General features: G+C 46.0%; 3 protein-coding genes across 3 annotated transcripts; all 3 read right to left on the reverse strand.

Moving 5' to 3' along the window:
- Positions 1-486: 486 nt before the first annotated feature.
- LOC311357556 (unconventional myosin-Va-like) lies at positions 487-19,266 on the reverse strand (the record flags this gene model as incomplete). The annotated part of the gene is made up of 40 exons (XM_084477535.1): positions 19,053-19,266; positions 18,750-18,860; positions 18,258-18,429; positions 17,723-17,867; positions 16,973-17,129; positions 16,735-16,878; positions 16,432-16,513; positions 16,170-16,277; positions 15,836-15,942; positions 15,475-15,740; positions 15,277-15,358; positions 15,053-15,193; positions 14,399-14,524; positions 14,195-14,278; positions 13,807-13,926; positions 13,530-13,627; positions 13,356-13,442; positions 11,848-11,956; positions 10,929-11,140; positions 10,034-10,190; positions 9,422-9,661; positions 9,014-9,232; positions 8,612-8,705; positions 8,366-8,511; positions 7,988-8,083; positions 7,115-7,249; positions 6,751-6,807; positions 6,346-6,573; positions 6,069-6,133; positions 5,854-5,928; positions 4,958-5,156; positions 4,657-4,750; positions 4,413-4,547; positions 4,125-4,279; positions 3,790-3,879; positions 3,542-3,692; positions 2,091-2,376; positions 1,119-1,293; positions 740-820; positions 487-639 (listed from the first exon to the last, which is right to left on the reverse strand). The coding sequence occupies exons 1-40, from the start codon at positions 19,077-19,079 to the stop codon at positions 487-489; spliced, it is 5,409 nt and encodes a 1,802-aa protein (XP_084333661.1). The 5' UTR covers positions 19,080-19,266.
- A 217-nt stretch (positions 19,267-19,483) lies between these two features.
- arpp19b (cAMP-regulated phosphoprotein 19b) lies at positions 19,484-21,528 on the reverse strand. Its single transcript, XM_084477219.1, has 3 exons — positions 21,208-21,528; positions 20,630-20,752; positions 19,484-20,537 (listed from the first exon to the last, which is right to left on the reverse strand). The coding sequence occupies exons 1-3, from the start codon at positions 21,250-21,252 to the stop codon at positions 20,367-20,369; spliced, it is 339 nt and encodes a 112-aa protein (XP_084333345.1). The 5' UTR covers positions 21,253-21,528; the 3' UTR covers positions 19,484-20,366.
- A 781-nt stretch (positions 21,529-22,309) lies between these two features.
- rsl24d1 (ribosomal L24 domain containing 1) lies at positions 22,310-24,292 on the reverse strand. The gene is made up of 6 exons (XM_084476976.1): positions 24,159-24,292; positions 23,664-23,777; positions 23,491-23,563; positions 23,319-23,382; positions 23,072-23,157; positions 22,310-22,726 (listed from the first exon to the last, which is right to left on the reverse strand). Exons 1-6 carry the CDS (start codon positions 24,237-24,239, stop codon positions 22,638-22,640), a joined length of 507 nt encoding a protein of 168 aa, XP_084333102.1. The 5' UTR covers positions 24,240-24,292; the 3' UTR covers positions 22,310-22,637.
- Between the last annotated feature and the right edge of the window lie 2,487 nt (positions 24,293-26,779).

Here is a 26,779-nt window from a genome sequence, read left to right on the forward strand (position 1 = left end):
ATGCTATTGGCTGGCCAGGTTAAAAGTCAAAACATGACAAATGGTATATATTTTTTATATAGATAGTTTATTACCACAATACAATAGAATTATAAAAACTGTCTGTAAACACTGCTACATCGCACACATTCCGTCGTTTTGTACAGAGAATTCTGAATCTTTCTTTTCATTTGGTCAAAGGCACACATGCATAAATACTTTTTTTTGGTAGAAGTTCTATGTCAAATCAACTATTGGGTTTCATAAAGACATTAAAAGTCAGCCATGGGATCCAAGGGCAGCCTGACGAACAAAATATTTTGGACCACATTCCCAGCCAAGCAAACAGTATTATTCCTGCACAAACAAACCTAGATATGCTAACACGTTGCATTAGACTACACAGAGAATGAAGCTGTATCTCAACCTTTGATGAAGTGAAGTCAGACATAAATCATCTAAAACTAAAATAAGAGTGCGGGGGGGGGGGGGGGGGGGGGGGGGGGGTTAGACCCGGGTGAGGAAGCCCAGGTGGAGGCTGGCGGGGATCTGGAGGGCGTCCATGGCGACCAGCGAGGGGATGAAGGGGATGCTGATGGGGAAGACACTCTTCACGTCCATCATCAGAGTGGTGGGCTCGCCGCGGTCCTTCAGGAGGTCCTGAGAACCACAAACACAACTCAGGGAGGAGACGAGGCGTCCGACGAGAATCAGCCCGTCAGCCCTTTGGTCTCCGCACACTCTGTTTACCCCGCCTCACCTGAATGGTGGCGATGAAGGTCGGGGACACCCTCTCCTCGAACTCAATCACTGGCGTGTACAGATTGAGCACTTTAACGATCTGTGGCGAGGAACACAGAGGAACACGTCATTAGAACCGTACATACACTCAACTTCATGGGGCTTTTTGTCCTACCTGCCATCTTGGTTCTAAACATAAGCAGGGCGGGGGCATTAAGTCAACTGTAGGGTGACACACACGGGCGTCTTATCCCCCAGCGGCTCCCCTAGCGGCTCCCCTAGCAACTGCTAGGTGCAGAAATGCCCATGAATGTCAACCTACGGTTGACCCAGTGGCTAAGCCCCGCCCCTCTGTTTGGTGAGTGCAGGGGTTTGTTTGGGCCGGTCGTCATGGTGACCTGGGGAGCCGTGAGAGCGCTGCACATGGCGCAGATGGCCTGGGCGTCGGCGGGTGTCTTCTTGTTGATCTGCAGGAGCTGCGCGGCCTGGACCAGCGGCTCCAGGGTCTCCTTGGCCCCGCAGTCGGCCAGCTCCTTCTCCATCAGCCACTCCTCCAGCTGCCACACCTTGTACCTGCAGCGGGGAGCCACGGTGAGACACAGCCAGGGCTGGGGCTCACTCACATCTCACAACAGCCTTCATTTAGTCCTGACCCTGATTGGATTTCAATCCGTATGTTTGCTGTTTGATTTTATCTGCAAGTTCAGGCCACTATATATTATAATGCAATACTTGTATTCTTGGTTGGTGTATTATTTAACAAAGTATGTATGTCCTGTAGTCCAATGCAAAGCAGAGAAGTACTATTTAAGATATAATGTAAAGAGGAGGTAGAGGGGGGGCTCTGTGCTCTAGGATGCCCACATGAAGGCTGCTGAGATTAAGTTAAGTTAAGTTAAGTTACCCTTTATTGTCCCTTTTTGGGGGAAATTCTTTCTCTGCTTTTGACCCATCCGGGAGCCGGTGAACACCCGGAGCGGTGGGCCGCCACAGTGCGGCGCCGGGGGAGCAGGTGGGGGTTTCAGGTGCCTTGCTCAAGGGCACCTCATCCGTGGATGAGGAAGTAGGAGAGTGTTGCACAACCACTCCATAACTCCACAACCATATTTTTGCCTACAGGTCGGGATTCAAACCGGCCACCCTCCGGTTACCGGTCCAACTCTAACCAGTAGGCCACGGATGCCCACCAGGTCGGGGTCTTGAACCAAGTTATATACTCCATCCCTGTAGCATGGAGTGGCCTGAGGTTCTACAGCCTACACTCCACCATGCCCTCTAGGTCACTCGTAACGCGTCGACAACGAGTCGATTCGGTTCACAGTCCGATACTCACAGACTAAAGTCTGGCTAAGCGCTCCGCTCCGCTCTACCTGATCTGCAGGCCCTTGCCCCAGGAGCACATGTCCTTCCGCAGCAGCAGGTGGTTAAGGGTCACGGCGCAGATGAAGTGGAAGAGCTGCCGGACCGCCTGCCTGACCAGCCCCTGGTCCATGTCGTGCTGCCGCATGGCGTCGTGGAACAGGCTGAGCTGCTGCAGGATGGTCTCCACCGTGACGGTGTCAGCCTCCTCAGACACACTGGCGCCCCTCTTCCTCTGGCCGGCGGGCATGGAGCCCAGGACCCCCTGGGCTGTCTCGTGCTCCAGCATGCCGGCCACTGGCCCGGGGAGACGGGACAAACAACGTTTTGATTTAGGGGATTTTGCTGACGGGTTTATCCAAAGCGTCTTACAACCGTTCATTCACACATTCACACAGCCACGGTGGAGTCCACCACGCAGGGCGACAGCCAGCGCGTCAGGAGCAGTCATGGTGAGGCGTCTCGCTCAGGGACACCTCGACCCTCGGCTAGGAGGAGCCGGGGATCGAACTAGCAACCTTCTGGTTACCAGTCAACTCCACCTCCTGAGTTACTGCCACCCCACAACATGAGCACCCTGCTGTGTTTCATCATATTCATAGTGTTGTGGTGGTAGAGGACCATGTAGGAGAACATTATCAACATCATATCATAAACATGAACATAGGTTACAACAGTTCTACAGTTACAGCCACAAAGGACCACAGGGCTCTGTCACGATCTCCCCTCTGATGGTGCGTTCCAGTGCCCATCCAAACCAATCTGACATGGACCTTATCCTGCCTCCAACTGAGAAAAGTGCACTGGAATGCCTGTCGAAGTGGAACCTCCTACCAGCGAATTCGGGGTCGCTCGGGGTCGTTATTATCTGTTAGCATAAAGATATATATACGGTAAAAGCTTAGCGCGGCGGTCGTCCATGTTTTCTGTTTACATTCGACTTCAATTGCCTGGAACGCTTTGAAGCAGGAGCTAGTACACTTCAGGTAGGATGAAGGGCTGAGGGCCGACAACGGATTCTGCCTGCGCCCTGCTTGTCTTCCGTCTGCTATATAACGTGTTAAATAAAGGTCATTACCGACTGTCTTTCTGCCTACATGTGCTGCATTTTGGTCCTCTCCCGACCCGTTAAAGACTCCACACAGAGAGGTTGGGTTCGAACCAGGGACATTTTTGGTGTGAGTGAAGTCTTAGGTGGCAGCAAATTATCATATATATATATATATATAATGTATAATGTCCCCAGACTCTGGCCCCCAGACATACTCTTTTTTTTCTGTTAAAAAGATTGTATGCACTGTCAAGCACCTTGAGATTGTCCCCTACGATTGAAAGGGTCATATCAAAACCAAGGAGGGTTATTATAATTATTATACATACGGTTGGATTGTTTTAGGGCCGCAGTATTGGGGATCTAATACACATTGAGCCGTACGACCCAGAGGAACAGAGCCCCCCTCACCGATCAGGGGCAGCAGGTGGTCCTGTGCGCACTTGACCAGCTGCTGGTAGATCTGGATCACCAGGTCTCCGAACACCTGCTGGTAGCCTGACAGCTCAAAGTTGGTCAGGCAGTGCTCGTTCTGCCTGGGCGTGTTGTGCTTGGTGAAGTCCTGCAGGAGGGGAGCAGCAGACACAGTCAGGTCAGACAGGTGTAGCTAAGTAAGTGAGCAGGCGTAATGCTGGCACCGGTGTGTTGTTCAAGTGTACCTCGTCTCCACTGTACTGCCTCAGGCAGTGCAGGAAGCGACAGGTGTTGGCCAGCCAGAACGACACCGTTTCAAAGTCCTTTCCTCTTCTCTGTTGGGGAACAATGCAAGTTTATAGGTTTCTACCGCACATACCAAAGCAGCAGTCAGCAGGGCTTCTTTTACCATAATATGGTTAATTGCTTGGTATATGTATCCCATGTACCGAAGTTGGCATTACGATGAAGTGGGAATACAGGGAACGTTTTCACACAGAATGGGTTGTGGATAAATGATCCTGATCAGCAGTATCATGGTCAGGGACGTATGGTCTTTCACTGGAGTCGACCGCTGCACCTTAATGACCCCCTTGATGCTGATGATGGTGGAGTTGAGCAGGGTGCTGACTCGCTCCTCGTCGTTGATGTGGTCCGCATAGCGTATGCACATGAAGATGATGTATGCTGGTAGCCCGGGCAGGAAGCTGACTGCCACACCACGGGGTTTAAGATCTGAGGAGGATCCAGAAAACATGAGAGAGAAAAAATACACAGAGAGCGCGTTGAAGTTTATAAATGCTCTGTGCATTCATGGCTTTCGTTCCGGTTAATGAATTAATAGATCATTAATAATGAGTTATCATACCAACGACCAGATTCTTCAGCAGCATGCTCTCGTCTCCTTCCTTATACTCCAGCATTCCCTGGAATTCCTTCTCCTTGCGTGTGATGTTGACCGGAATGCCGATCTGTGACACGGTGCTCTGTCTCCGGGCGCAGGCTGGACATCAAGGGCCAAGGATTAATATCACACATCTCTCCTGTGGTTCAAATAAGTGTGTCTGTACTGTGAAGCAATATTATAAACACAGGACATCTGGATAAATTACCTTCGAACTCTTCAAGCCGCTCAGCGTAGCTCTTCAGCTGCTGTTTCAGCACACGTACGGTTTTATCTTGGCCTTCTTGACGCTCCATGAGATCCTAGACACAATCGATAAAGTACCATTTTGCCAGAAACAGAAGAAATGTTTACTTTTTGCAAGAAAAATCTCTCTCTCCCTTTATTAGTATTTATCTATATTCTTTCCCTTTAGTATGTCACTTTTTACTGCTTCGCGACAACTACCAGAACACTCGTTAACCGGGTGAGGTCAGGGGTCGATGTGGGAGGAGCCAGGGTCCACCCACCAGGTTCTCGTTGGCCAGCCGCGTGATCTCGTGCTGGAGGCAGGCCTCCACCTGCGCCTCCTTGGGCAGCAGGAGGCTCTGGGCCAGGAGCTGCTGCTGCCGCCCGCTCTCCTCCTTCACCCGGAGGAGCTCCTGGCGCACCTCCTGGACCTCCTGCTGGTGGGCGCGGCCCTGGTCCTGCAGCATGCCCTCCAGGACCCTGGGGCGGGGAGCAGCCGTTAGCCTCTAAGCAGATAACCCAGGAGACAACTGGAGGGCGGCTACTAGGGGGGGAATCACAGGGTACCTCACAATAACATCTGAATCACAGGGTAGCTCACCATACAATAACATCTGAATCACAGGGTACCTCACCATACAATAACATCTGAATCACAGGGTACCTCACCGTACAATAACATCTGAATCACAGGGTACCTCACCATACAATACCATTTGTGATACAAATAATATCGCAATACAGAGATTCTGCAATAATCAATATATTGTTAGACAATCCTATAATGAAACTTCACGATATATGTCTAACAATGAATACAAAATGACTGTGAAAAGGTAAAGTGCTGGATTTTGGTCTGTATTCACGGTCCAAAATCAGTTTTTCCGTTACTCGTCTTTGGTTAGTTAACTTCAGTTCAAGTTTCCTTCGTTCATGTGTTGAGCGCCACCTCGAGAAGCAGGGAAATCTGTTCAGAGCGCCTTATTTTATTGGTTACAATATAGATATTAGGGGCGATATTTCCTATCTAACTTCATGAATAAAGAATAAAAATGCTAAATAAACGCTATAAAAATTAATATAATAGGGTGATATATTGAAATTGTTATATTGATATTTGGCCCAGTGTATCCATTCTCGTATTGCACGAAGAACGATACTGCTGGTATCAGCCCACCTGTTGGTCTCCTTCAGGCCCTCGTATGCCAACCACAGCTCCCCGTCCTCATTCAGCGTGTGCAGCTTGGCTGGTCTGAGAGAGAGGGAGTCATGGGTGTAAAGGATCAGAGGTATCAACAGGTGAGAGAGAGGGAGTCGTGGTGTAAAGGATCAGAGGTATCAACAGGTGAGAGGAGCATCGGTGTGTTCTAGATAACGGACGGCTGGACCCACCCGTCACTGTCCTGCAGCAAGGAGATCTGGTTTAGACTCAGCTTCAGGCCGTCAGTCAGGGAGTCCTACAGCCACAGAGTACACAACAACAGAGTGGGTTAGTCATCTTAATCACAACACCAACAACATGTTAATCACATGATCAGGAGATGATGATGATGATGATGATGAAGATGATGGTGACAATGATGATGACATCACCTACACTATGAAACATTAGTACTGATTCTACTGATTCTACTGATTCTACTGATTCTACTGATTCCACTCCTCCTACCTTGTGTTTGAGGGCGGTCTGCCGGACCATGTGGGACCTGAGGAGCAGCACCTCCTCCTTCCTCATCTCCAGCTCCTCGTTGCTGCAGTCCAGCTGCTCCAGCAGGACGTTGTAGGGCATGGAGCCAGGCTTGGGGGGCGCCAGCGGGCTGCTGTCGCCGGTCAGGGACTTCCGCAGCGTGCCAAGGTCCTGCTTCAGACGCTTGTTCTCCGACTCCAGCTCTTGGCGCTGAGAACCGCCACGGATATATGAGTCACATGTCCTCTTTGGTCTGGCTAATAGGACCATAATACACTTATAGTACAAATAAATCCGTCCTAAATACAGGTTTTATTATAGAATGGGCTACAATAACGAAATCAGCGAATACGAGATGTTTGTTTGAGAGAACATTGAGAGTGCTACCTTGAGAGCTTCTGTGTCCAGCTCAGCTCTGTTGACCGTCTTCTGTTCCTCCATCTCCTGCTCCCAAAGTACAGAAACACATCTCTCCATCAAAGGAGAGCATCAAGGCCTTCTAGTTTACCAGAATACTGCTTCATACGCAGCCTGGGATTAAATGGTGTTCTGCCACACTCTTTTTCTTCTCATACAGTTTCTGAGACAAATCCCCCAAAAGTTTGTAAGTATCCTGGACCAATGACATCCGTCCACCAACTTGATGGTTTTGCTTTAAACAAGGCAATCCATCCCCTCCTCCTCATCATCGATCTAATCCCGTTGAACCTCATGAGACAGTAGATGACATGGACTCTGTGGTCGAACCCACCTTGGACTTCTCCTGCTCCACCTCCTCCCTCCTGTTGAGCCGACTGAACAGAGAGCGCTTCTCCTCCTCCAGCTCCTTCACCTTCCTCTGCAGCTTCAGCAGCACCGGCATGTCCACCATGGCCCGGGTCACATCCTGGAGAACACAACAACACACTGTAACATCCTGGAGAACACAACAACACACTGTAACATCCTGGAGAACACAACAACACACTGTAACATCCTGGAGAACACAACAACACACTGTAACATCCTGGAGAACACAACAACACACTGTAACATCCTGGAGAACACAACAACACACTGTAACATCCTGGAGAACACAACAACACACTGTAACATCCTGGAGAACACAACAACACACTGTAACATCCTGGAGAACACAACAACACACTGTAACATCCTGGAGAACACAACAACACACTGTAACATCCTGGAGAACACAACAACACACTGTAACATCCTGGAGAACACAACAACACACTGTAACATCCTGGAGAACACAACAACACACTGTAACATCCTGGAGAACACAACAACACACTGTAACATCCTGGAGAACACAACAACACACTGTAACATCCTGGAGAACACAACAACACACTGTAACATCCTGGAGAACACAACAACACACTGTAACATCCTGGAGAACACAACAACACACTGTAACATCCTGGAGAACACAACCCAACACCTCACAGCAATCCTATGACTACTCCTGCATAGAGTCTACAAGGTTCACACTTCTACAACTCATTTGGTATATCGACATAAATAAATGAATCAAATGCATTCTTCAGCTTTTCCTTCCCACTGTGACACCGTTACATCCCATGGTGTCTTCAGCCCAGGCTGCGGGTCTCGGTGGTACCTCTCTGGGTGCGGGGCTGTCCCGCCCGTCCGTGTAGCCCGAGCTCTGCGTTCCCTCAGAGGAGCCGCTGCCCCTCCTGTGGCGCGCCGCGGTGTCCTGTGGGGTGGTGCAGTCCATTAAACCATTAGTGAGGTAATTGCAGAGTTTGATTTGGGATATGAATAGAACACATTATGAAACAGGCCAGTTGGAGGGGAGGAGTGCATCGCTATCTACCGCCTGGGGTATGTTGAGTGATGCAAAAAGCATACTCCATAAAGTAAACATATTGGCTAGCCAAGCGGATAATGTTGCAGAACCAGTTCTAGCCAGCCGGGGATCCTCATTAACCAGAGGGTTTTGTGTATGAAGGTGAGAACAGCATTAGCGGCGTCTCACCGTGCTGCTGCAGTTCATCTTCTCCTGGAGGTCTCCATGGCGTTCCTCCAGCTGCAGGTGTTCACTCAGCAGGCTCTGGTAGCGGGCGCGCTCCTCTAGCAGCTCCTTCTCCAGCTGCCTAATGGTCTCCAGAGCCACTTGGCTCTCTGCAACAACAAACACAAAACATTCTTAATATTGACCACAATAGCTTGAATTATGTTACTTTTATCAGACTTTTAGAGTTTAAGATGTGATGCCATCTACCTGATGTCTGTTTTGCCTGGTCTTGAATTGACCTATTCAGCTCTTCCCTCTCCTTGTTACACATGTTCATCTTTTCGATCAGAACAGACTCCATCTGGTGGTGAACCCAGGTACAACATGTGTCCTTTAGAGATTACCTCAACACAACACAACACAACCACAACAACCGTTGACAATCCTAACATTTGGACTGGAATTTTGGACTGGACAACACAAAAAAAAAGAGACTCTGTAGTGTTTGTGGGTTGGGCGTACCTTGTGTGTGTGCTCCTGGTGGTCTGTAGTGTTGGTGTGTTGGCCGTACGGTGTGCGTGTGCTCCTGGTGGTCTGTAGTGTTAGTGTGTTGGCCGTACCGTGTGCGTGTGCTCCTGGTGGTCTGTAGTGTTGGTGTGTTGGCCGTACCGTGTGCGTGTGCTCCTGGTGGGCCCTGGCCTGCTCCTCCTTCTCCCTGCCCACAGCGTCCAGATCCCGGCGGAGGGAGGCCAGCTGCTCCAGGAGCGAGGGGACCCTGTGTGCCTTGGTCCGGGTGTCCAGCTCCGCTTCCCTCAGCCTCTCCAGCTCCGCCGCCTGGGTCTTCTCCACCGCGCTCTGCCTCACACTGGCTTCTCTGTGCTCCTTTTGCTGCGGGGGAGAGAGAGAGAGAATCAGAGGCTGAAAGGGCGAGCGGGAGGGCACATGTCAGATGCGCATGTCTGGCATGTGATCAGACACCACCTAATGATGTCAGTGCCTCTACGTTTTCTTCTGCTGTCTAGCAGCAGAGGCCCAGAGAGTGTGTTGGACGAGGACGGCCGACGGGACGCTCCTTACCTGCTGGTCGATCCTGCGCTGCAGCTGCATGATCTTGTTCTCCATGCCCACGTTGAGCTTCTTGAAGTGCTCCACCGAGCGGGCCTCGGCCCTCAGCCTCTTAAGCTGCCGTCGGGCCCCCAGGCGCCGCACGCAGCTCTGCAGGAGGACCACGGCCGCCAGGTAGCGCTGGCGGCGTCTCCGGGCCAGCCAGCCCCGCACCCAGCTCTGGATCACCACCGTCTTCTGCTCGTACAGCAGCTGGGGACACAGGGAGGAGATACAGAGTCGTTTTGTTGCTATTGTTTCAGTGTGTGTTTTTGTTAGAGAGTGTAGTCTCAGTCTGCTCTGACACATATTATGTTTAGATTTAGACTGCGGTCCATTCAAACGTATTATTTAGATTAATTGCAAATAATGTTTTTAAGATATTTTATGGTTTTTCAGAATTTCACATTCCTAAAAAAATGGAAAGAGTTAAAATGTTACAGATTACTTACTAATGGAGGCCCGAGACTCTTTGAAGAAGAAAATGTGTCTTTAAGCTTTCTTACTGATGGCTGTGGTAGTCATAGTCGAAGTGTGAAGGAAGTATCATTGGTTCAAATGAAGTGTGAAATGCTGGGGCCTGACCTTATAGTAGTTCTGTCGGGCCTTGTAGGCCCTGAAGCAGCCCTGGATGGTGACAGAAGCAGACCGCTGCCTCTGATAGGCTCTCCTGCCCGCCCACATCCTGGTGTTCTTCTGGATCACCACGGCTGCATTCGTCCAGCGCAACAACCGGACAAAACTGTTCACAGGACGATACGAACACATCAAGTTATGCTCCTAACCAAAAGGTTCTGGATTCAAACCCCAATGGTTCCAGTGTACCTGAAGGCATCCCTGAGCAACATGCCTTAAGTTTTTAAAGATCCCATATCATGCTTTTTTAGGGTTAATAATTGCATTTGGGGGTACTACCAGAATAGGGTTACATGCCTGTATGTTAGAAATACCTCTTATTATTCTCACACTGTTCATTTCTGCAAAATCAATTTCAGCGTCTTTCGAAAACGGTCTGTTTTGTATCAGGTTGCTTTAAGGCCCCCCTCCCGAGTAGCCCAGTCTGCTGTGATTGGTCAGCACGCCCACTCTGTTGCGATTGTTCGAGAGCTTTGCTTGCGTGTCGGCAAATTCACACCCCCGAGAAGTTGTAAACATTGCGGGTAGCCGGGAGGCGGGATTTCTGCACCGCCCACTGCACAGTCTGACGTCACACTATTACGGAAGTAAAGTTTGAGCGCAAACAAGCTGTTTCACGCACTTATTGACGGGCGTTCTCCATGGTACAAATACTCCCCCTGGCTAGGACTTAGATTTGACTATTTTAGCAGACGTTAAACATGTATACATACGTCATATAGCGTCAAAAAGCATGATAAAGCATGATAGCCCTTTAAATAAACGGGCTAAATGATGACTAAATAGTACCGATGGTAAACGGCGTAAGAACAGAAGAAGAAGAAGCAGCAGTGTGTGTCTGTACCGGCGGGCCTGTTGTGCGCGGACGTGTTTCTGCAGCACCACGGCAGATCTCTTCATCCTCAGGAACTTCTTGCGGGCCAGCCAGCAGCGCAGCGTCTTCTGGATGCTGACGCACGCCCGGCGCAGCTTCTCCGACCGCAGGTCCTCCAGGTAGGCCACCTGTCCCGCCCGGAAGAAGATCTTGGTTCTGCCGAACTGATACTTGTCTCTATCCTGAGGACCAAGATTAAAGAGACGGACAAGACAGGACACCACTTAGTGTTGTCATTAACGAGCACTCACTGAATATGCTAATGTTTAATTGAAGCTTATTTATTGTTGCTTAGTTAGTCATATCAGTTATGAGTTATATGTATATTTTTATTAATAGGGCGTCAAAAATATGAATGGTTACTGGTCTATCATAGCCTGGAAATCCAGACCCACATCTAGAAAGCTGTAGGGTCTGGCAACGAGTGATGAAAATGGCCCGAGGGGCGGCACCAAGGATGCATTTGAAAATATCACTGCACGCAATTGGATCATACTACGACCAATCAGAAGAATACAAGTGGTGACGTATCCAGACCAGCGGAGCTAACCAATAGATTAGACTCTAGCCGTATCCGGTCGGTAAAACAGCAATGCTTTTGGCCCGCCTATATCAGATACACCGATGTGATTGGTTAATGTTCTGGGCCAGGGGAATCTGGAGTATATTGCTCGTTCCCACATTGACTCGCTGAGCAAATTCAAATTGTGCTCTCGTGAGAACTCTGGATTTCCAGGGTAGGTCTATCACTGAAAATTAACCATTTTCTAAGAAAACACAGCTAATCTACCCTGGATGAAGAATCTTCCCTGAAACTTTAATAACCGTACTGCAAGAAATAAAGCCTTACCCTAAAACATAACTTACAGGCCAACTCTAAAGCTCATACCTCAATCAGCTTCTCCAGGGCCATCTTGCAGGTCTGAGTGAAGTCGGGCTGCACGTCCTTCTGCCTAACCAGGACCCTGTACCGCTTGAAAAACTCCTGGTAGGTCCATCTGAGGTAGAAGGAGCCCCCAAAGGATTCAGTCACATTGGGCCTCCTTTGAAGGCCTCAACATATCATAATAGGTATCGTAATTCTTCCTATTAATAGAACCAATGTGTATGTGTAGCTGCATGATCTTGAATTTGCGGATGATATGGTTCTCCTTTAACATACACATACCCAAATGCAAGAGAAGACACAGACTTTCACAAACTGCAATAACATTTGGTCTCACTACCAATATAACAAAAACACAAGTGATGAAGATCCACTCCAAAACCAGAAACCCCATCTTCTTGAACAGCACTGCCCTAGAGGAGGTAGAAGCTTTTACCTACCTAGGCAGTGTTGTGGATACCACTGGAGGGACAGATGCCGACAATAGAAGCAATTAACAAGGCTAGAGTGGTGTTTAACATGCTCAGAAAGATCTGGAGCTAAAAAAACATCACTAAGATACGCATCTTCAACTCCAACGTGAAACAAGTGATGCTGTATGGATGCTGTACGCTGTATGAAACATGGAGAACAACAAAACAAACAACACACAGGCTGCAAACATTCATCAACACCTGCCTCAGAAGGATATTAAACATCTGGTGGACAGAGACAAAGTCGACAATGTGGACCTGTGGAAAAGAACAAGCCAAGACCCCATAGACGTACAAAGCCCAAAGAGAAAGCGGAGTTGGATTGGCCTATACACCCAAGAGGAGCAAAGGGCTTAGTTAGTTAGTTAGTATGTGTGTGTGTGTGTGTATGTGTGTGTGTGTATGTGTGTATGTGTGTGTGTGTGTGTGTGTATGTGTGTGTGTGTATGTGTGTGTGTGTGTGTGTGTGTATGTGTGTGTGTGTATGTGTATGTGTATGTGTGTGTGTGTATGTGTGTGTGTATGTGTATGTGTTTGTGTGTTTGTGTGTGTGTGTATGTGTGTGTGTGTGTGTGTGCATGTGTGTTTGTGTATGTGTGTGTATATATGTATATATATATACTTGATCACTGGAACATCCTTTGTTTACATTTGCATTTATACACTTTAAATACTGTGAGGTACTGAGCCACTTTATAACTGATATTGTTTATACCATCTGTTTTGTTTGTCTTGTTGTTCTGTTTATGTTTACTTTAGCGTTGGTACCTGGAGGTCTTGTTGTTCTGTTTATGTTTACTTTAGTGTTGGTACCTGGAGGTCTTGTTGTTCTGTTTATGTTTACTTTAGCGTTGGTACCTGGAGGTCTTGTTGTTCTGTTTATGTTTACTTTAGTGTTGGTACCTGGAGGTCTTGTTGTTCTGTTTATGTTTACTTTAGCGTTGGTACCTGGAGGTCTTGTTGTTCTGTTTATGTTTACTTTAGCGTTGGTACCTGGAGGTCTTGTTGTTCTGTTTATGTTTACTTTAGCGTTGGTACCTGGAGGGGAAGCCTGCGGCGGAGATCCGGATGGTCTCCAGGACTCCACAGGACCTGAGCTGCTGCACCGTCCTCAGGGGCTCCAGGCTGTGAGGGGGAGCACACAGACACCGGGGGGTGAGCGCTGCGTCTGAACACAAGGTGGAGGAGATCAGCGGGGGAGCTCTGCCTCACGTGAACGGGGCCTTGTGGTCGTTGGGTTTGATGCAGCGCACGTAGTGAGGAGTGGTGGCGTTCAGCGTGTCCATGAGCAGGGTGAGAGACTGACGAAACTGAGACAAGGACGCCAAACATTAAGGAGCAGTGTGAGGAAATAGCTCTGTGTTCATCCATCCAAAGACCAGACCAGACCAGACCACGGTCAGACTGACCACTACGTTAGAAACCATTGTGTTTGTATTTTCTCTTTTGTTGAGTTTGTTTTCTTGTGGTCATAACTTGGTTCTCTCACCTGCAGTCCAACAGTCTTCTTGTGAACTTTACTAGCCGGACCACGACGGGCCGTCTTCGATGTGGAACCGGTCTTTATGTCGGTCTCATGCTCTTCCAAAAGCATCACTAGTAAATCAAACTAAAGTGAAACACAACGACAGTGAGTTATCGAATGTGGCTGACATTGCCAACACTGCCTGCAGGTGGCAGTGTTTCCCGCTTTATGGTATATTTAGACATGTTTCCTAATGATGAGGTGTTTCCACAAACCTAGGGTGTGTACATTTACCACAGCAGAAGCAGGCATTTCTTGCGGACAGTACATTTCCTGAGGGAACTTCTGTGTTTTACCCTTCCTAGAGACTGCATTCAATGGAAAGGACTGAAAAATAAGAGACTAGTTTCACCTTGCTCATTTTCAGAACATTGATCTGCTCTTCATTGACAGTGTCCTTGTTCTTCTCCAGGAAGCCATCACACTGGTACTCCACCTGGTAGACAAAGGCCTACAGTCAGACACCCTGAACTAACGGGGGAGAACTGGTGTACAGAACCATGAATTGTCTCTCCTATACGTCTTCTTAGATATACTGCTCCTACTGTATATGTACCTTGTCTGCAAAGTGGTGGATGATAAAAGCCGTATTGGACAGTCTGGGCTTGTCAAAGTGAGCGTTCTGTTTCAGGAGAGAGGTATACAGCTTCTGGACCCAAGTGTCATCAGAGCCTTTGGGCATCTGAGGGCAGGAAAGAACGGAAGGATTGAGACATGACTCATATAGGAAATTGCCATGACTTGCTCAAACCCTTTAACAACAGCAACATGAAACAAACTTGATACATTAGTGGTGCTGCTCAGACGGTTGGCGTGATCAATGGGTTAAATCCTGGTTCTGTACCGAGGCTGAGATTTTGACTGGACTAACAATGAAAGCGTTGCATGTTAACTGTGGGCAAAGAATGGTATCGGAAAATATAATCTGAGCTGGTGGACCGGTGCAGAAACATTGAAAAAACAATCAAGAGGAAGTTAGGGGGGTGGCTACCAGCCTTCTGAGACAAATGTGTGAGTGAGAGGCTGTACTGGCCTCGACCATGACCTGACCATGCCAAAAGTCTACCTCTAACCATTTCTGACCTTTTACCAAAACATATGCCGCTGTCATGCTGTTTTTGTTTTTTTTAACAGATTGGCTGAAAATATGATCACAGTAAATGTTGGTCGCCTGTGAACAACCATTGAGGGCCCAATCAGGAGAGCCTACCCTGCACTCCTCGTCCAGAAGGTCCAGGATGCCCATCCTGGCCTCAATCAGGCGGATGCAGGGCTCGTTGTCGGAGAAGTCGATGAGGGACCAGGGGATCTCCTCCTTCATGTACTCCTCCTGCTCCAGCTTGAAGACGTGCTGTAGAGAGGGACCGTGTGCATTGAGTCAGGCCGCGTGGTGGCTCCAGGCGAGGCCAGATGCCATCGGCGCGCAGCACCTACCAGGTTGAACTGTTGCTGGAGTTTCTCATTGGCATAATTGATGCAAAACTGCTCAAAACTGTTGACGTCAAATGTTTCAAATCTGAAAAAAAAGGAAAACAAATAGAACTCCGGGATTGCTTCCTCTGGCAATTTCGTTAAAATATCAAATTAAAAAAACACAAAAAATACTGAAACGACACCAAGAACTTAAAATACCCGTAGATGTCCAGAATGCCAATGAAGCAGCGACGGGTGGCGGCAAACTTCAAGGACCGGTTGATGCAGTCGACGATCCAGCCAAACAGCTTGGCATAGATGTGCTTGGCTAGGGCATCTCGCCCGTTGACCGCGGACACCTTGGGGAGAGTCTTGGAGAAGGTTTCTGTGGCCGTCCTGAGCTTCCTGTGACATAACCAGTAGGCCATGTCCTGGTAGGCCACCCCCATCAGCTCACAGAACACCACCAGGTGGTGTTGGTCTGGCTGGGAACATCACAAGGCATGTGGATGGGATGCAGATGTATACTGATGTCTCAGAGGTAGCGTAGGGGTAGGTAGGTCTGGGTCTCCGTGCCTACCGTAATGCTGCTGCTGTCTGCTGACTGAGCCTTCACTTCTACGTTGCTGAAGTGAAGAATGGCAGCAAGGATTCGGAAAAGTGACATTTGGTCCCTTTCACTGAATCCTGTCAAAGGTATTATGTTAACATTAGTGGAATTTTAGGGTCACCTACACAAATGCGTTGGGAAGCTGATTGAGCATATTGACTGATTACATGAATTTTGCTTAATGGATGCAATAATTTAGTTCTTACAGACAGCGGACATCCATGTTTCTATTGTGATGTGTGCTGTGAGTTAAGTATTGTTCTAGCAGCGTCTGAATGAAAATAAAAAACATAATCCCACCCACCTAGCAACGTTAAGGCTCTCCTGGTTTCAGACATGTCTCCAGCATCATCCACGCCCTCTATAGCCAGGCTCTGGCCTTGGTTGGTGCAGAGGTAGTCATCAGCACAGCCTTGACATTACAAAAAACAACATGCATTCTGTTACTATCTTCACATTGCAGGTGGATCCAGATAGGACTCTCTACAGAGCGTATCTACAGTAAAAAAATATCTACTTTCAAAGATGTTTCAAAAGGCTGTATGACATTAACACAAATCACTCACTTAACTTGAAATCTTTGAACTCTGGCAGGTGAGAGGAGGCACACAGCTGATACAATATATGGTAGTTCCTTTCTCCAAGAGGCTAAAAATTATGAAGACAGAAGAGGAATAACTCTAGGAATAACTGTTAAAATCAATGTATTTATACTTTGTAAGTTAAACTTATTTTATGAATCAGCTATACTCATACATGAGACTATTTTAAGAAGAACACAAATTCAAAGTCTAGCTCTGTTGAAATCCAAGAATTAAGAAACACTATTTATCATATGTGCTGTCAAGTTTTCTAGCTATTGTTCTGACCTGGAATACGACTCTGGACTTCTCCAGAAGGTAGGTCTTCATCATGGCCCCGATGATGCGGTTCTTCTTGTCAAAGCCGATCTCGATGTACTTTCCAAACCGGCTGCTGTTGTCGTTCCGGTTCGTCTTCGCGTTCCCGATGGCCTTCGATCACAGACATGCAGTGATGGAGGGTTACTGGCCACCGGTTCAAACTGTGTACCGCTGTGGTCTGTCCCCTGAGGGAGTCCTCCCCTACCTCCATGATGGGATTGGAGGCCAGCACCTTGTCCTCCACGTTGGCCTGCACCGAGGAGCGGCTGACGGTGGCAAAGTACCGCATCACGTACTTGGCCGAGACGGTCTTCCCGGCCCCAGACTCCCCGCTGACGATAACAGACTGGTTCCTCTCGTCCCTGGGGAGGAATGGGAGTTTGTAGTGGATAGAGGTGTTCCCATACCGATACCATTATTGGAAATTCCTCCAATAATTATTTACTACAGAGGCAAAGAACATCACAAACACGTGTGGTGTTATGCGGCGTTCGTTAACGGAGGTGGAAAGTCGGAATGGGAAACGCGTCATCTCCGACCTACGTGCATTCAAGAATACAAGCGTATTATTATTATTATAGATTAGAAATGTAAATGATCTAGTTCTGTAAAAATCTTTTTCAACAGTAAGTGAACGGACTATACATTGTCATCGTAAGAGAACTCTTCAATAAGAACAAGTAGTTAGTAGTTACTATTAGTAGTTACAATGCTAGATGCTGTATCGGTATATACTCGGTATCGGCCGATACTCAAGTTCAGGAGTCTGAATCAATATCAAGAAGGGAAATAATGGTATAATATATATAATATAAATAATGGAACATCTCTAATTGTAGATGGGTCTTTTTTTTTTCTTTCTTTTTTTATCTGCTGTGGAATGTAACGTGACGCCACAAATGATACCGTCTCGATCAAGGAGGGACAGCGTGCTTTGTGTTCGTTGTTTAAAGACCTGGCCATGTTTTTGTACGCCTCCTCGGCCACGGCGAATATGTGGGGGTCCATGTCGCCCAGGGCCTGCCCGCTGTAGGCATGGATGATGTCGGCCTCGTAGATGGGCAGGCTGCTGTAGGGGTTGATGGCCACCAGCACGATGCCTGGAACAGGGCCACAGACCATAAGTAATATAAGTAATATAACCAGAAGTAAACCATCAGTCCACGTTAGTCCCGGTCCAGTCACATGTGATACAGTTGACCTATTATGCGGTGTCTACTTCCTGTATCATAACCTCATCAGCTATTATGAGGTTGATGACTTTGATGACTATGACTATGACGACTATGATGAGGCAACTATGACGTCAACAATTCAATATGGACCCCCCTATAAAGCCCTTGTATAAAAGTCTAGCTCCGCCACTGCATGAGCAGTTGAGTGCATAATCATTGCATCTCGTCTGATTGTGCCATACTGCACTGTGAACACGGCTCCAAAGTCTACATTGGCACGATGATAGTGAGTCACACGAGAGAAGGGCTCATTACCACAATATGTGTAAATGAGCTTGGAGTCTGTGAAGCGCACTTTGAGGTTGTGCAGGACGGCCGGTTCGTGGAGGTAGCTCAGCGCTGTCAGGTCATTTTCCCCCACCAGGAGGTTAGGGTTTCTCAGGGGTGGTAATCTGTTGCTTTTCAGGTTGATTCTGTGTTCCAACACCTGGAATCATACAGGAGGTTAGGGTTGGAGAATTTAGGCATGTCTCAATTTTCTTAGGCTTACCTTTGCCTGAACCACTGTTGAGGCCTCGTTACCATACCATGCAAGCCCAAACTTGATCTAATAACGGCAGGCACCGACAGCTTTGACTAGAAACGCAAGACCATGGGCCTAACTGGATCAAATATTGAATAAATCGACTGTGAATAGGCTATTATTCTCTATGTCTAGCATAACCCAGGGAAATACTCGAGCAATAGAGTTATTCTGCATGAGGGTCTATTTTGCATAACATTCCCTATCCACTGTCTGACTCTCACCGAGCCGTCCTCCAACCGTAGTGATAGGACCTGGTCCCCGGGGGTGAAGGCTCTGGTGAGCTCCGCGGACCTCCACACCTCCTCCGGGTCAGGGAGCCAGACCCGGGCCGACTGGGGAACAAGTCCAAAAGAAACATCTTGAAAGGTTTCACTAACCGATCACAAACCTTTACTTGAATAAGCAGCACACAAATAATGACAATTTAAAAGTCGACGAACTTATCACTGGATGACAAGGCATCCAATGGTTTGAAAACTAAGTAGTTCGTTGTTATTATGGTAAGATTATTATGCTGTAGTTACCTTTGAGTACAGTTCAGAGACTGCCATGGCAGTGGACCTGGAAGCTCTCTAACCGGCTACTGAGGAGAACCTCGCTGAAGGTACAGGTCCATTTCAGTGGAGAGAAAGTCAGCAAGAAACAGGCAACAGCAGACTGCAGATCAGCAAGTTATGTTAAAATTGCATTACACCGTTTAAAATAAGTAGGTTTGAGGTGAGCAGGATCACATATGGTAGTGAGCCATAGGGAGGGTGATAAGAACCTCAGCGGTAGGACCGACTCCTGCAGTCACAGTGAGATCAGCGGGAGCGCGCCGAGACCCTCTCTGAATGACAGGCGCGCCCCCCAGCGGTCACACATCTCAGGACAATTATTGAAAGGCATTACTTTAATACATCACTTTTAAAGTGCAATACACGGTTACTCAAATAAATGCGAAACGCTGATTCAGTTATTATGCAAAACTATTTTATTTACAGAAAAACACGGCAGTGTACTTGCACTATAAATGTACATGCACACTTCAGACATATTCGAACTGCTTGGTACAAAACCTCAATGATTCCGTTAAGTGGCAGACGATCCAGGCTAGATTCACCACTAGGTTACTTCGACCAGATATTGCTCAAGATGAAAGCGATTCATTACTTTCAAGGCCTTTCCAGAGGTCAGTAAGATTTGGAACTACAGCAGTATTCAGAACTACAATTAATTAAAACCCAACCAGCTAGCAACAGTTGCCTTATCAATACAGTTAATAGAGAGTGGGACATAAGATAAGATAATCATACAAAAAAAAAATGATAATCAGATTTGCCTTCCGTTCCTAGTTGTTTTTCAATGCCTTCACTTGTTTAAAAATAGTTCCACATATATGTAGCTATAGTGAAGTTAATTAGTAAATTGTAGGCATACAATTTACACTTGACCTGCAATGGGCATCATTTCAATAAATTTTTGGGATGAAAAGTACGACAAAATAGAAATCTTGGACATAATGGACAGATCTCCAGGAACACTATGAAAAAAATCCTTTAAATGAAAGCTACCATGCAGAGAGTGTTCCAGGAACACAAGCTTGTATTTGCATTTCCAGGTGACTTAATATACAGCAACCTCATAGTCAATCTTAATTCTGAACAACGTTAACTATAGATCTGCTGAATACCACACTGTGATGACCCTTTACTTTGCCATCTCCAGCTTTCAGCATTCAGCTTACATTTCCAGTCATCAAATGGTGAATGATAAACAGAAATAGAACTGGGCAGGTTGCTATGCAAGGCAGGTTGGAATGGACACATAACAATGTACATAAAATGCTCATCACTAAATCAACCAGCGAGTTTGCTGGCTACAATGGAAGGCTTTCTCTGCGGCAGGTCCTGGGGTGTGGGTATGTGGTCTCCGGTAATCTCAGTCTTCTCCGTCGGAGCCATGGGCAGCTGTTTGTTCTTCATTTTGGCTTTGGCCATGTTGTAGTCTCCAGAATCAAAATACTTTTGCTGTGAGAATAAAAATTAAATGTATTCATTACATGTTGTCAATGCTAAACTGCTGAAAAGGAAAGCTGTCCTTACTAACGTATGAAACACACCCCCTTCTGAAGTCTTTTCCTGAGGAGGTCCGAGCCCCCTGGCTTGGCGGCCAGGTTAGGATACCTAGTCTTCAGTTTGGCTTCCTCTGCCTTCTCAGGACTGATGACTTTATCCTCCATTTCCTATGAGGACAGTCAAGCAAAGGAAGAGACAAAACTTTATCTTCACAAACAATGCAAGAGTCGATACATGATGACAGACGCCAGATTTTCCCCGTTACCAACCAAAGAACACATTTTATACGTAGAGTGTCCTCTCTGAAGAAAACGCACTCCTGCAGAGACCTGAGCATGCTATTAATAATCAGACCACACTGCTCTGTGAGCTTAGCTGCTAAACTAGCCCACACTTGATACAATAACCACAACTCGGGGCGTCTTTGCAGTGTTGCACGACACCCAGATGAATTGTTTGTGTGAAAGTATCCTGTTAACATGTATTGTTGATAAAAACGTCCTGCTAGAACCCCATCACCAGGAAGCTAACTAGCTTGTTGCTAATCGCATCTCATCCATTCATGTTGGTGGGAGCTAGCACCGCCTGCTAGCACGCACACCCGGAGTAAACTTTGATATACCTGCTGTTCCTCGGGATTAACTGCGCCGTCAACCTCCTCGGACATCGCGATGTGGGCCCAGGTAACAGGAGTACGGGAACGATAAGTCAGCCTTCAGACAAGCGGAGGTGAAGCGGCAGAACGCGGGGCGATGCAGCAGCTACAGCGGCTAGAGCCAAGTGACGGGTCCGGCCCCTAGGAGGAGCAATCAAGGACCCTAGGAGGAGCAATCAAGGACCATAGAAGGAGCAACCAAGGACCCTAGAAGGAGCGACCAAGGGACCTAGGACGAGCTATCAAGGACCCTACGACCCCTAGGAGGAGAGATCAATGACCCTAGGAGGTGCAATCAAGGACCCTACGACCCCTCAGACACGTCCCTGCTACCAAAACAAGATGTGGTAGACACAAACAAACTGACTGTCAGTACACGGGCGGCTCCCGGGGTACCAAACACTACACCTCCACACGTCCCAGCTCTATCAATTACATGGTTCAGCCCTAAGAACGTGTGCACCAATTACAAATGAGTAGGTGTTGACCCAACTAAATCTGATTTATGTCTATGGCTGCTGTTGTATTCAGATGTGTGTGTTTGTATTGGATGTTTTCAGTTCAGTCGGATTTAACCTTAATCATGGTTTATTTAGAGATTACTAAAATACTGCCCTGGTGTGAATGATTAAAAAACAGGAACTCTCAAAGTGATGACTTAAGGGCAGAGCTGGGGTGAGGAACACATCCCATCTCCAACAATGACATGGATTCATGCTAGAGTGCAGCTTTGTAATATTTGACCTATTCAAAAGAACCAACTAACAGAAATAACATGAACGAATATGCCCCATTTTATAACAGCTATTTAGATTTAGTAATTTATCAATCTTGGAAATATCTGTAGGACCCAACTATTTGGTTTGATACTGCACATCTCAGATATGAAGTGTAGACATCACAATGGGCCTGAGGTTATCCCTACACTCAAGCTGGTTTTACCTTAAGGCTTGAAACAATTGTTTGTTTTTTAACCATGATTGCCCTTCCAACTTTCTACACCTTTCACTTAACGTGTTCAGAATTAATGGTGTGCAATTGTTTTTGCTAATATCAATTAACACATTCATGAGTACAAGTAGCTTTATTTCGTTTTCAAAAAATGTCATCCATTTCCCACATTCCTTCGTTAGAATGAGCCAACTTGAAAACCCCAACCACGTTTACGATGTGGAATAAATGGTTAAACAGAATAACTTATATACAGAATTCTCCAACGGTTTGTTTTATGTCAATTTTGAATTATTTTCACTGTTTAATAAAGTAATATTATCAGAGGGAATAAATGCTCATTCTGAACATTGGTACAAAAAAACATTGGTGTAATACATTTCACACAAGGGGAGTTTGCATTCCTTTAAGATCCTTAGGAAATAAAAGAAACAGCTTTTGTAATTTTATGGAAATATGGAGATTGGTTCATCAACCTCCATGACGTCTTTTTGCAACTTCTGCTCCATCTTTTCTTCCAATTGTTTGGCTTTGCCTGGAAGACAGACAAAAGTATTAGAACCAATCTTACACAATAAAGAGTTCAATATGCAAGCATTCTAGAAGGAAGTCACAAAGGCCACACATCTCATCACGCTGTGATTGTTTCCATCGAAGTTTACTATTTATTTTAATTTAGTAACTGTATGAATGATGCTTTTATCCAAATAACCTTTTTTGACATGTCATTAATAAGCAGGTAGGGGTAAGGCATCTTGCTAAAGGATGCCTATAAATAAACTGCAGGGACTGGGGTTTGAAACCAGAACCATGGGCTGGGGCTCAAGCCTCCTCATCCCCGTACTATCTTGGACGTAATTTGTTGTGCCAGCTGACTCACCCGCATGTGGTGCCCTGATGAGGTGAATGTTCTTCTTGACCGAGCTGATAGCCTCTTCCTTGTCCAGCTGTTTGCCCTTCTTCAGTCTAGAGATGGGGAACAGTGTTAAGGGCATGGGTCTCATTGCTGAGACTACCAACTCTCTCCTACTGATCAACATCCCACGTTTAAGGAGTGTTGACATACAATAAGGCATTGTTAATTGATGTTACTTACTACTGACCTAGGTATGAAAAGTACATCTTACCTGTTTATTATGAATCTCGCCTGTCGTTTATTTTTTATCACTTCTACTTTCTTCATTGCTTCCACTGGAATAGAAAGGACATTATAGATTCAGAAATGCAAATTACACATTTGATTGAGTTCATAGAATCAACCAATAACCATTTCTAGCTTTCAGTGGCATTTAGATTTACCTGTCTTGCTCCAAAGCTCACGCTGGTATTTAAGAGGAATATTGCGACGTTTCTCAAACTCCAAAGCATTATCCTAAAAAAATTAGCATAGTCGTGTTAACAACGACATCTGAACACACAAGCATTGGGATACATGTTGTAAATCTATTGAAATCAAATAGAAACCAACTCACCACTGTCAACTCCTTTCCTGCCGCTTTCCTGAAGGCTTTAGTCCATCTGGTCTTTCTTGGGTTACGCTTCTTCTTAAAGTTTTTGTGACACTTGGATTTGCAAAATCTAAAGACCTAGAGTAAAAGAAACAAACGCAGATGAAGGGAAATAAACTTAATGGAGGGTCCTGGCACACAGCCAGGTGTGTTCCGCTAGAGGGCGCAACATGACAAGAGGAACACCACATTCTGACGGATTCATCGACTATTTCACGTTAATGTTGCTCAAGTCCGCAAACACGTAAAAGACAATTATTGAAAATTTCATATAAAAGTGACATGCTTTCAGTATAATCTCAGAGCCACGGATTACTGAACAGACTGTGACATGGTAACACGTGAGAGCCTCAGCACGTTTAAATGGCTGAAGTTAGCCTAGCCTGGTGGCTAGCACTGCCGAAAAACAACCGTACAGCACCAAACTATCGGCGGCCACACGACCAGACAGCGACATACCTTGCAATCATTTCGAACAAACATGTTCCCATGCCCGGGGTAGACAGGCCCCGAGCAGAAATAGCATTTTTCAATGCGCATTTTGGGTCCTCGTTCCCGAAGAGGACCTGATGTCACACGCTGAGGAAAACAAGACCGTGTGAAGGTCTTCTTCTGGGTGAGAAAACGTCCCGCTGCCCCCTTCTCCGTACCGCCCCCTGCCGGTTAGGAAACACCCCGCCGCCCCCTGTTCATTACTCATGGTTCATTATCGCCCCCTGCCGGTTAGGAAACAGCCCGCTGCCCCCTGTTCATTACTCATGGTTCATTATCGCCCCCTGCCGGTTAGGAAACAGCCCGCTGCCCCCTGGTCATTACCGCCCCCTGCCGGCGTTTTACTGCAAATTTCTCCAATGTGTGTATTGACTGAATGCAATTGTAACGTTTGACCATGGGGTGTTTTTGACGAATTTCAAAAAATGTGGAGACAAAAAATAAAGTGTTTTGTAAAAGGTAATATGCCCAAATCTATTTTTGATTTTATTCAGGCCTATGCTCATTCAGTGTAAAAAAAAAATCACGACGGTGTTGTGACCTTTACACTTAGATCATGCTGTTTGCTTCAAGGCAAAGGCTGTCATCTGCTACTCGTATTTATTTTGGTGGTGCACTACTATTAAATGTGTAAAATATATGGGGCTATGGATTCATTATTTATGTAAAAAGATTGGCTGTTCTATTGGTGTTTCAGACTGTATATCAAATTGCTTCAAAACGGAAATTTGGATGTAACATTGAATAATTTATGAAGATTTATTTAAAATGTTCACTTTCGACCTCCCCACTGTATAATGTACATCCTATATATTTACAGGAACTACTCATCACACACAATTATTTTTTATCTTCGAAATAATGATAATTTCCCTTTTCATGTCCCACACATCTCACTTGAATAAGGGAAAAAAAAAGGCTTTTATTATAAGGCTCCTAGAGACTGGAACGACCTACGAACTCCTCTGAAATCTCTGCAGTGTTGAGGTTCATTTCAAAATGTTCTCATCACTCCCCTCACGCAGCCTGCTCCTCTTAACTGTCTTCTTACTGTTGTATTAAGTCAGGTGTGGCTGTCTAGATTTAAGGGTGATATGTGCGTGTGTGCGTGCATGGTGTGTGAGTGTGTGTGTGTTTGTTTTTGTCCTTTAATAATTAGTCTAATTGTAACTGTAACCATGTCTGCTCTTTGTTCCATATTGTGTTCTCATGTGTCTTTTGTCAGGACTCCTCGAAGGTACATCTCAAGAGGTTTATCCTGAAAATAAAACTTTCAACATTAACACACACACACACACACACACACACACACACACACACACACACACACACACACACACACACACACACACACACACACACACACACACACAGAATCGAATCACCATATCCCAAATAAAGTGAAACATTGTGTTTTTCAGTAATTGTTTTATTTTCTACTTGTGGCCATCTTGAGAGAATCAAAGAGGGATGTAACGACATTTCAGCACAGAAAATACAAAAAATATAGAAGTTTAACGTGGGACTAAATTATAAACATATTAAAACACTTGAAATGAGAGAAGCATAAGTTAAATAATAACAATAAGAACAAATTCTCCTTTACAATTGGCATTGGAGTTCATGTAGCTTAATTACCAGCGAACACCATTTGGCCATTTTTACCAATCCATTCCACAGGGGAAAAACACAGGACAAACCATTAATATCAGGTTCAGACACGGATCAAAAGAAGGTGGGGATTTTGGAACAAAGAAATATGCTAAAAGGTCAAATCAAACCAAAGTTCTGTGTAACCGTACAACCTTTAAGTGTTCTCAAATGGACACGACCAAACCGGCAGCGCAACACCGTTTGATCTCTCAAGCGTGACACAACGCAAAGGACTATCCTGATAACGTCTTCTAAAACTCTTGAAAATACTATCACATTTATATGCAATATTTTTTTCCAAAATGCAAACCAAAGAAAAAACAAATCACTTAATAACAGAGACTTCTCAAGTTTCTTTGGCAAGATTTCTTTTGCTATATAGATATACAATTTGATTATGTTGCTCTTCACACAGAGGGTCAATATTTTGATAGTCAGCATCCGTGCCTTCATCAAGACAAGACAGGGATGTTATGAAAGGAAAGATCTTCCCAATTCAGTATTATTAGTGAGTAGTAGTAGTGACAGATATCCCTTGATAAAATATTTCTCCTCGTCACAATCATAATCTATCACCCACAGAACCCACAATCTTTGGTCTGTTGTCCATAATATCTACCGTATCACAGCCAAGGCAGAAGGATATGAGGCGTAACCCATCTGAGGAAGCGTACAACTCTTTGGATAATAGCGTCAGTGTCACTGCTGCACTCAGCAGCTCTTTAGAAGGCAAGTGGAACACAAGGCCAGGAGTCTTGTGTTAAAGCTTTCACCAAGAAACAATAGCATTAAGGGAAAAGAAATACATATTCAGCAAAACCATTCATACCACCCCTCCTGGGTTCCTTAGATCATTGCTAAGAAAAAGGTTCGGACTACACACTCTTAATGTACATCTACATAGTATTATTTTTTGGTAGCACTTAAAAATTCAT

The sequence above is a fragment of the Micromesistius poutassou genome (genome assembly GCF_964030765.1).
Source record: "Micromesistius poutassou genome assembly, chromosome: 13".
Classification (NCBI taxonomy): Eukaryota; Metazoa; Chordata; class Actinopteri; order Gadiformes; family Gadidae; genus Micromesistius; species Micromesistius poutassou.

Excerpts from the sequence above, each read along its gene's own strand:
- rsl24d1 (XM_084476976.1), bottom strand. The coding sequence starts at position 24,239 with ATGCGCATTGAAAAATGCTATTTCTGCTCGGGGCCTGTCTACCCCGGG. Across the intron at positions 23,778-24,158 it reads TTGTTCGAAATGATTGCAAG|GTCTTTAGATTTTGCAAATC; the intron begins GTATGTCGCTGT and ends CTTTTACTCTAG. Across the intron at positions 22,727-23,071 it reads CATCAGGGCACCACATGCGG|GCAAAGCCAAACAATTGGAA; the intron begins GTGAGTCAGCTG and ends TCTGTCTTCCAG.
- arpp19b (XM_084477219.1), bottom strand. The coding sequence starts at position 21,252 with ATGTCCGAGGAGGTTGACGGCGCAGTTAATCCCGAGGAACAGCAG. Across the intron at positions 20,753-21,207 it reads TTAATCCCGAGGAACAGCAG|GAAATGGAGGATAAAGTCAT; the intron begins GTATATCAAAGT and ends CTGTCCTCATAG. Across the intron at positions 20,538-20,629 it reads GGAAAAGACTTCAGAAGGGG|CAAAAGTATTTTGATTCTGG; the intron begins GTGTGTTTCATA and ends TTATTCTCACAG.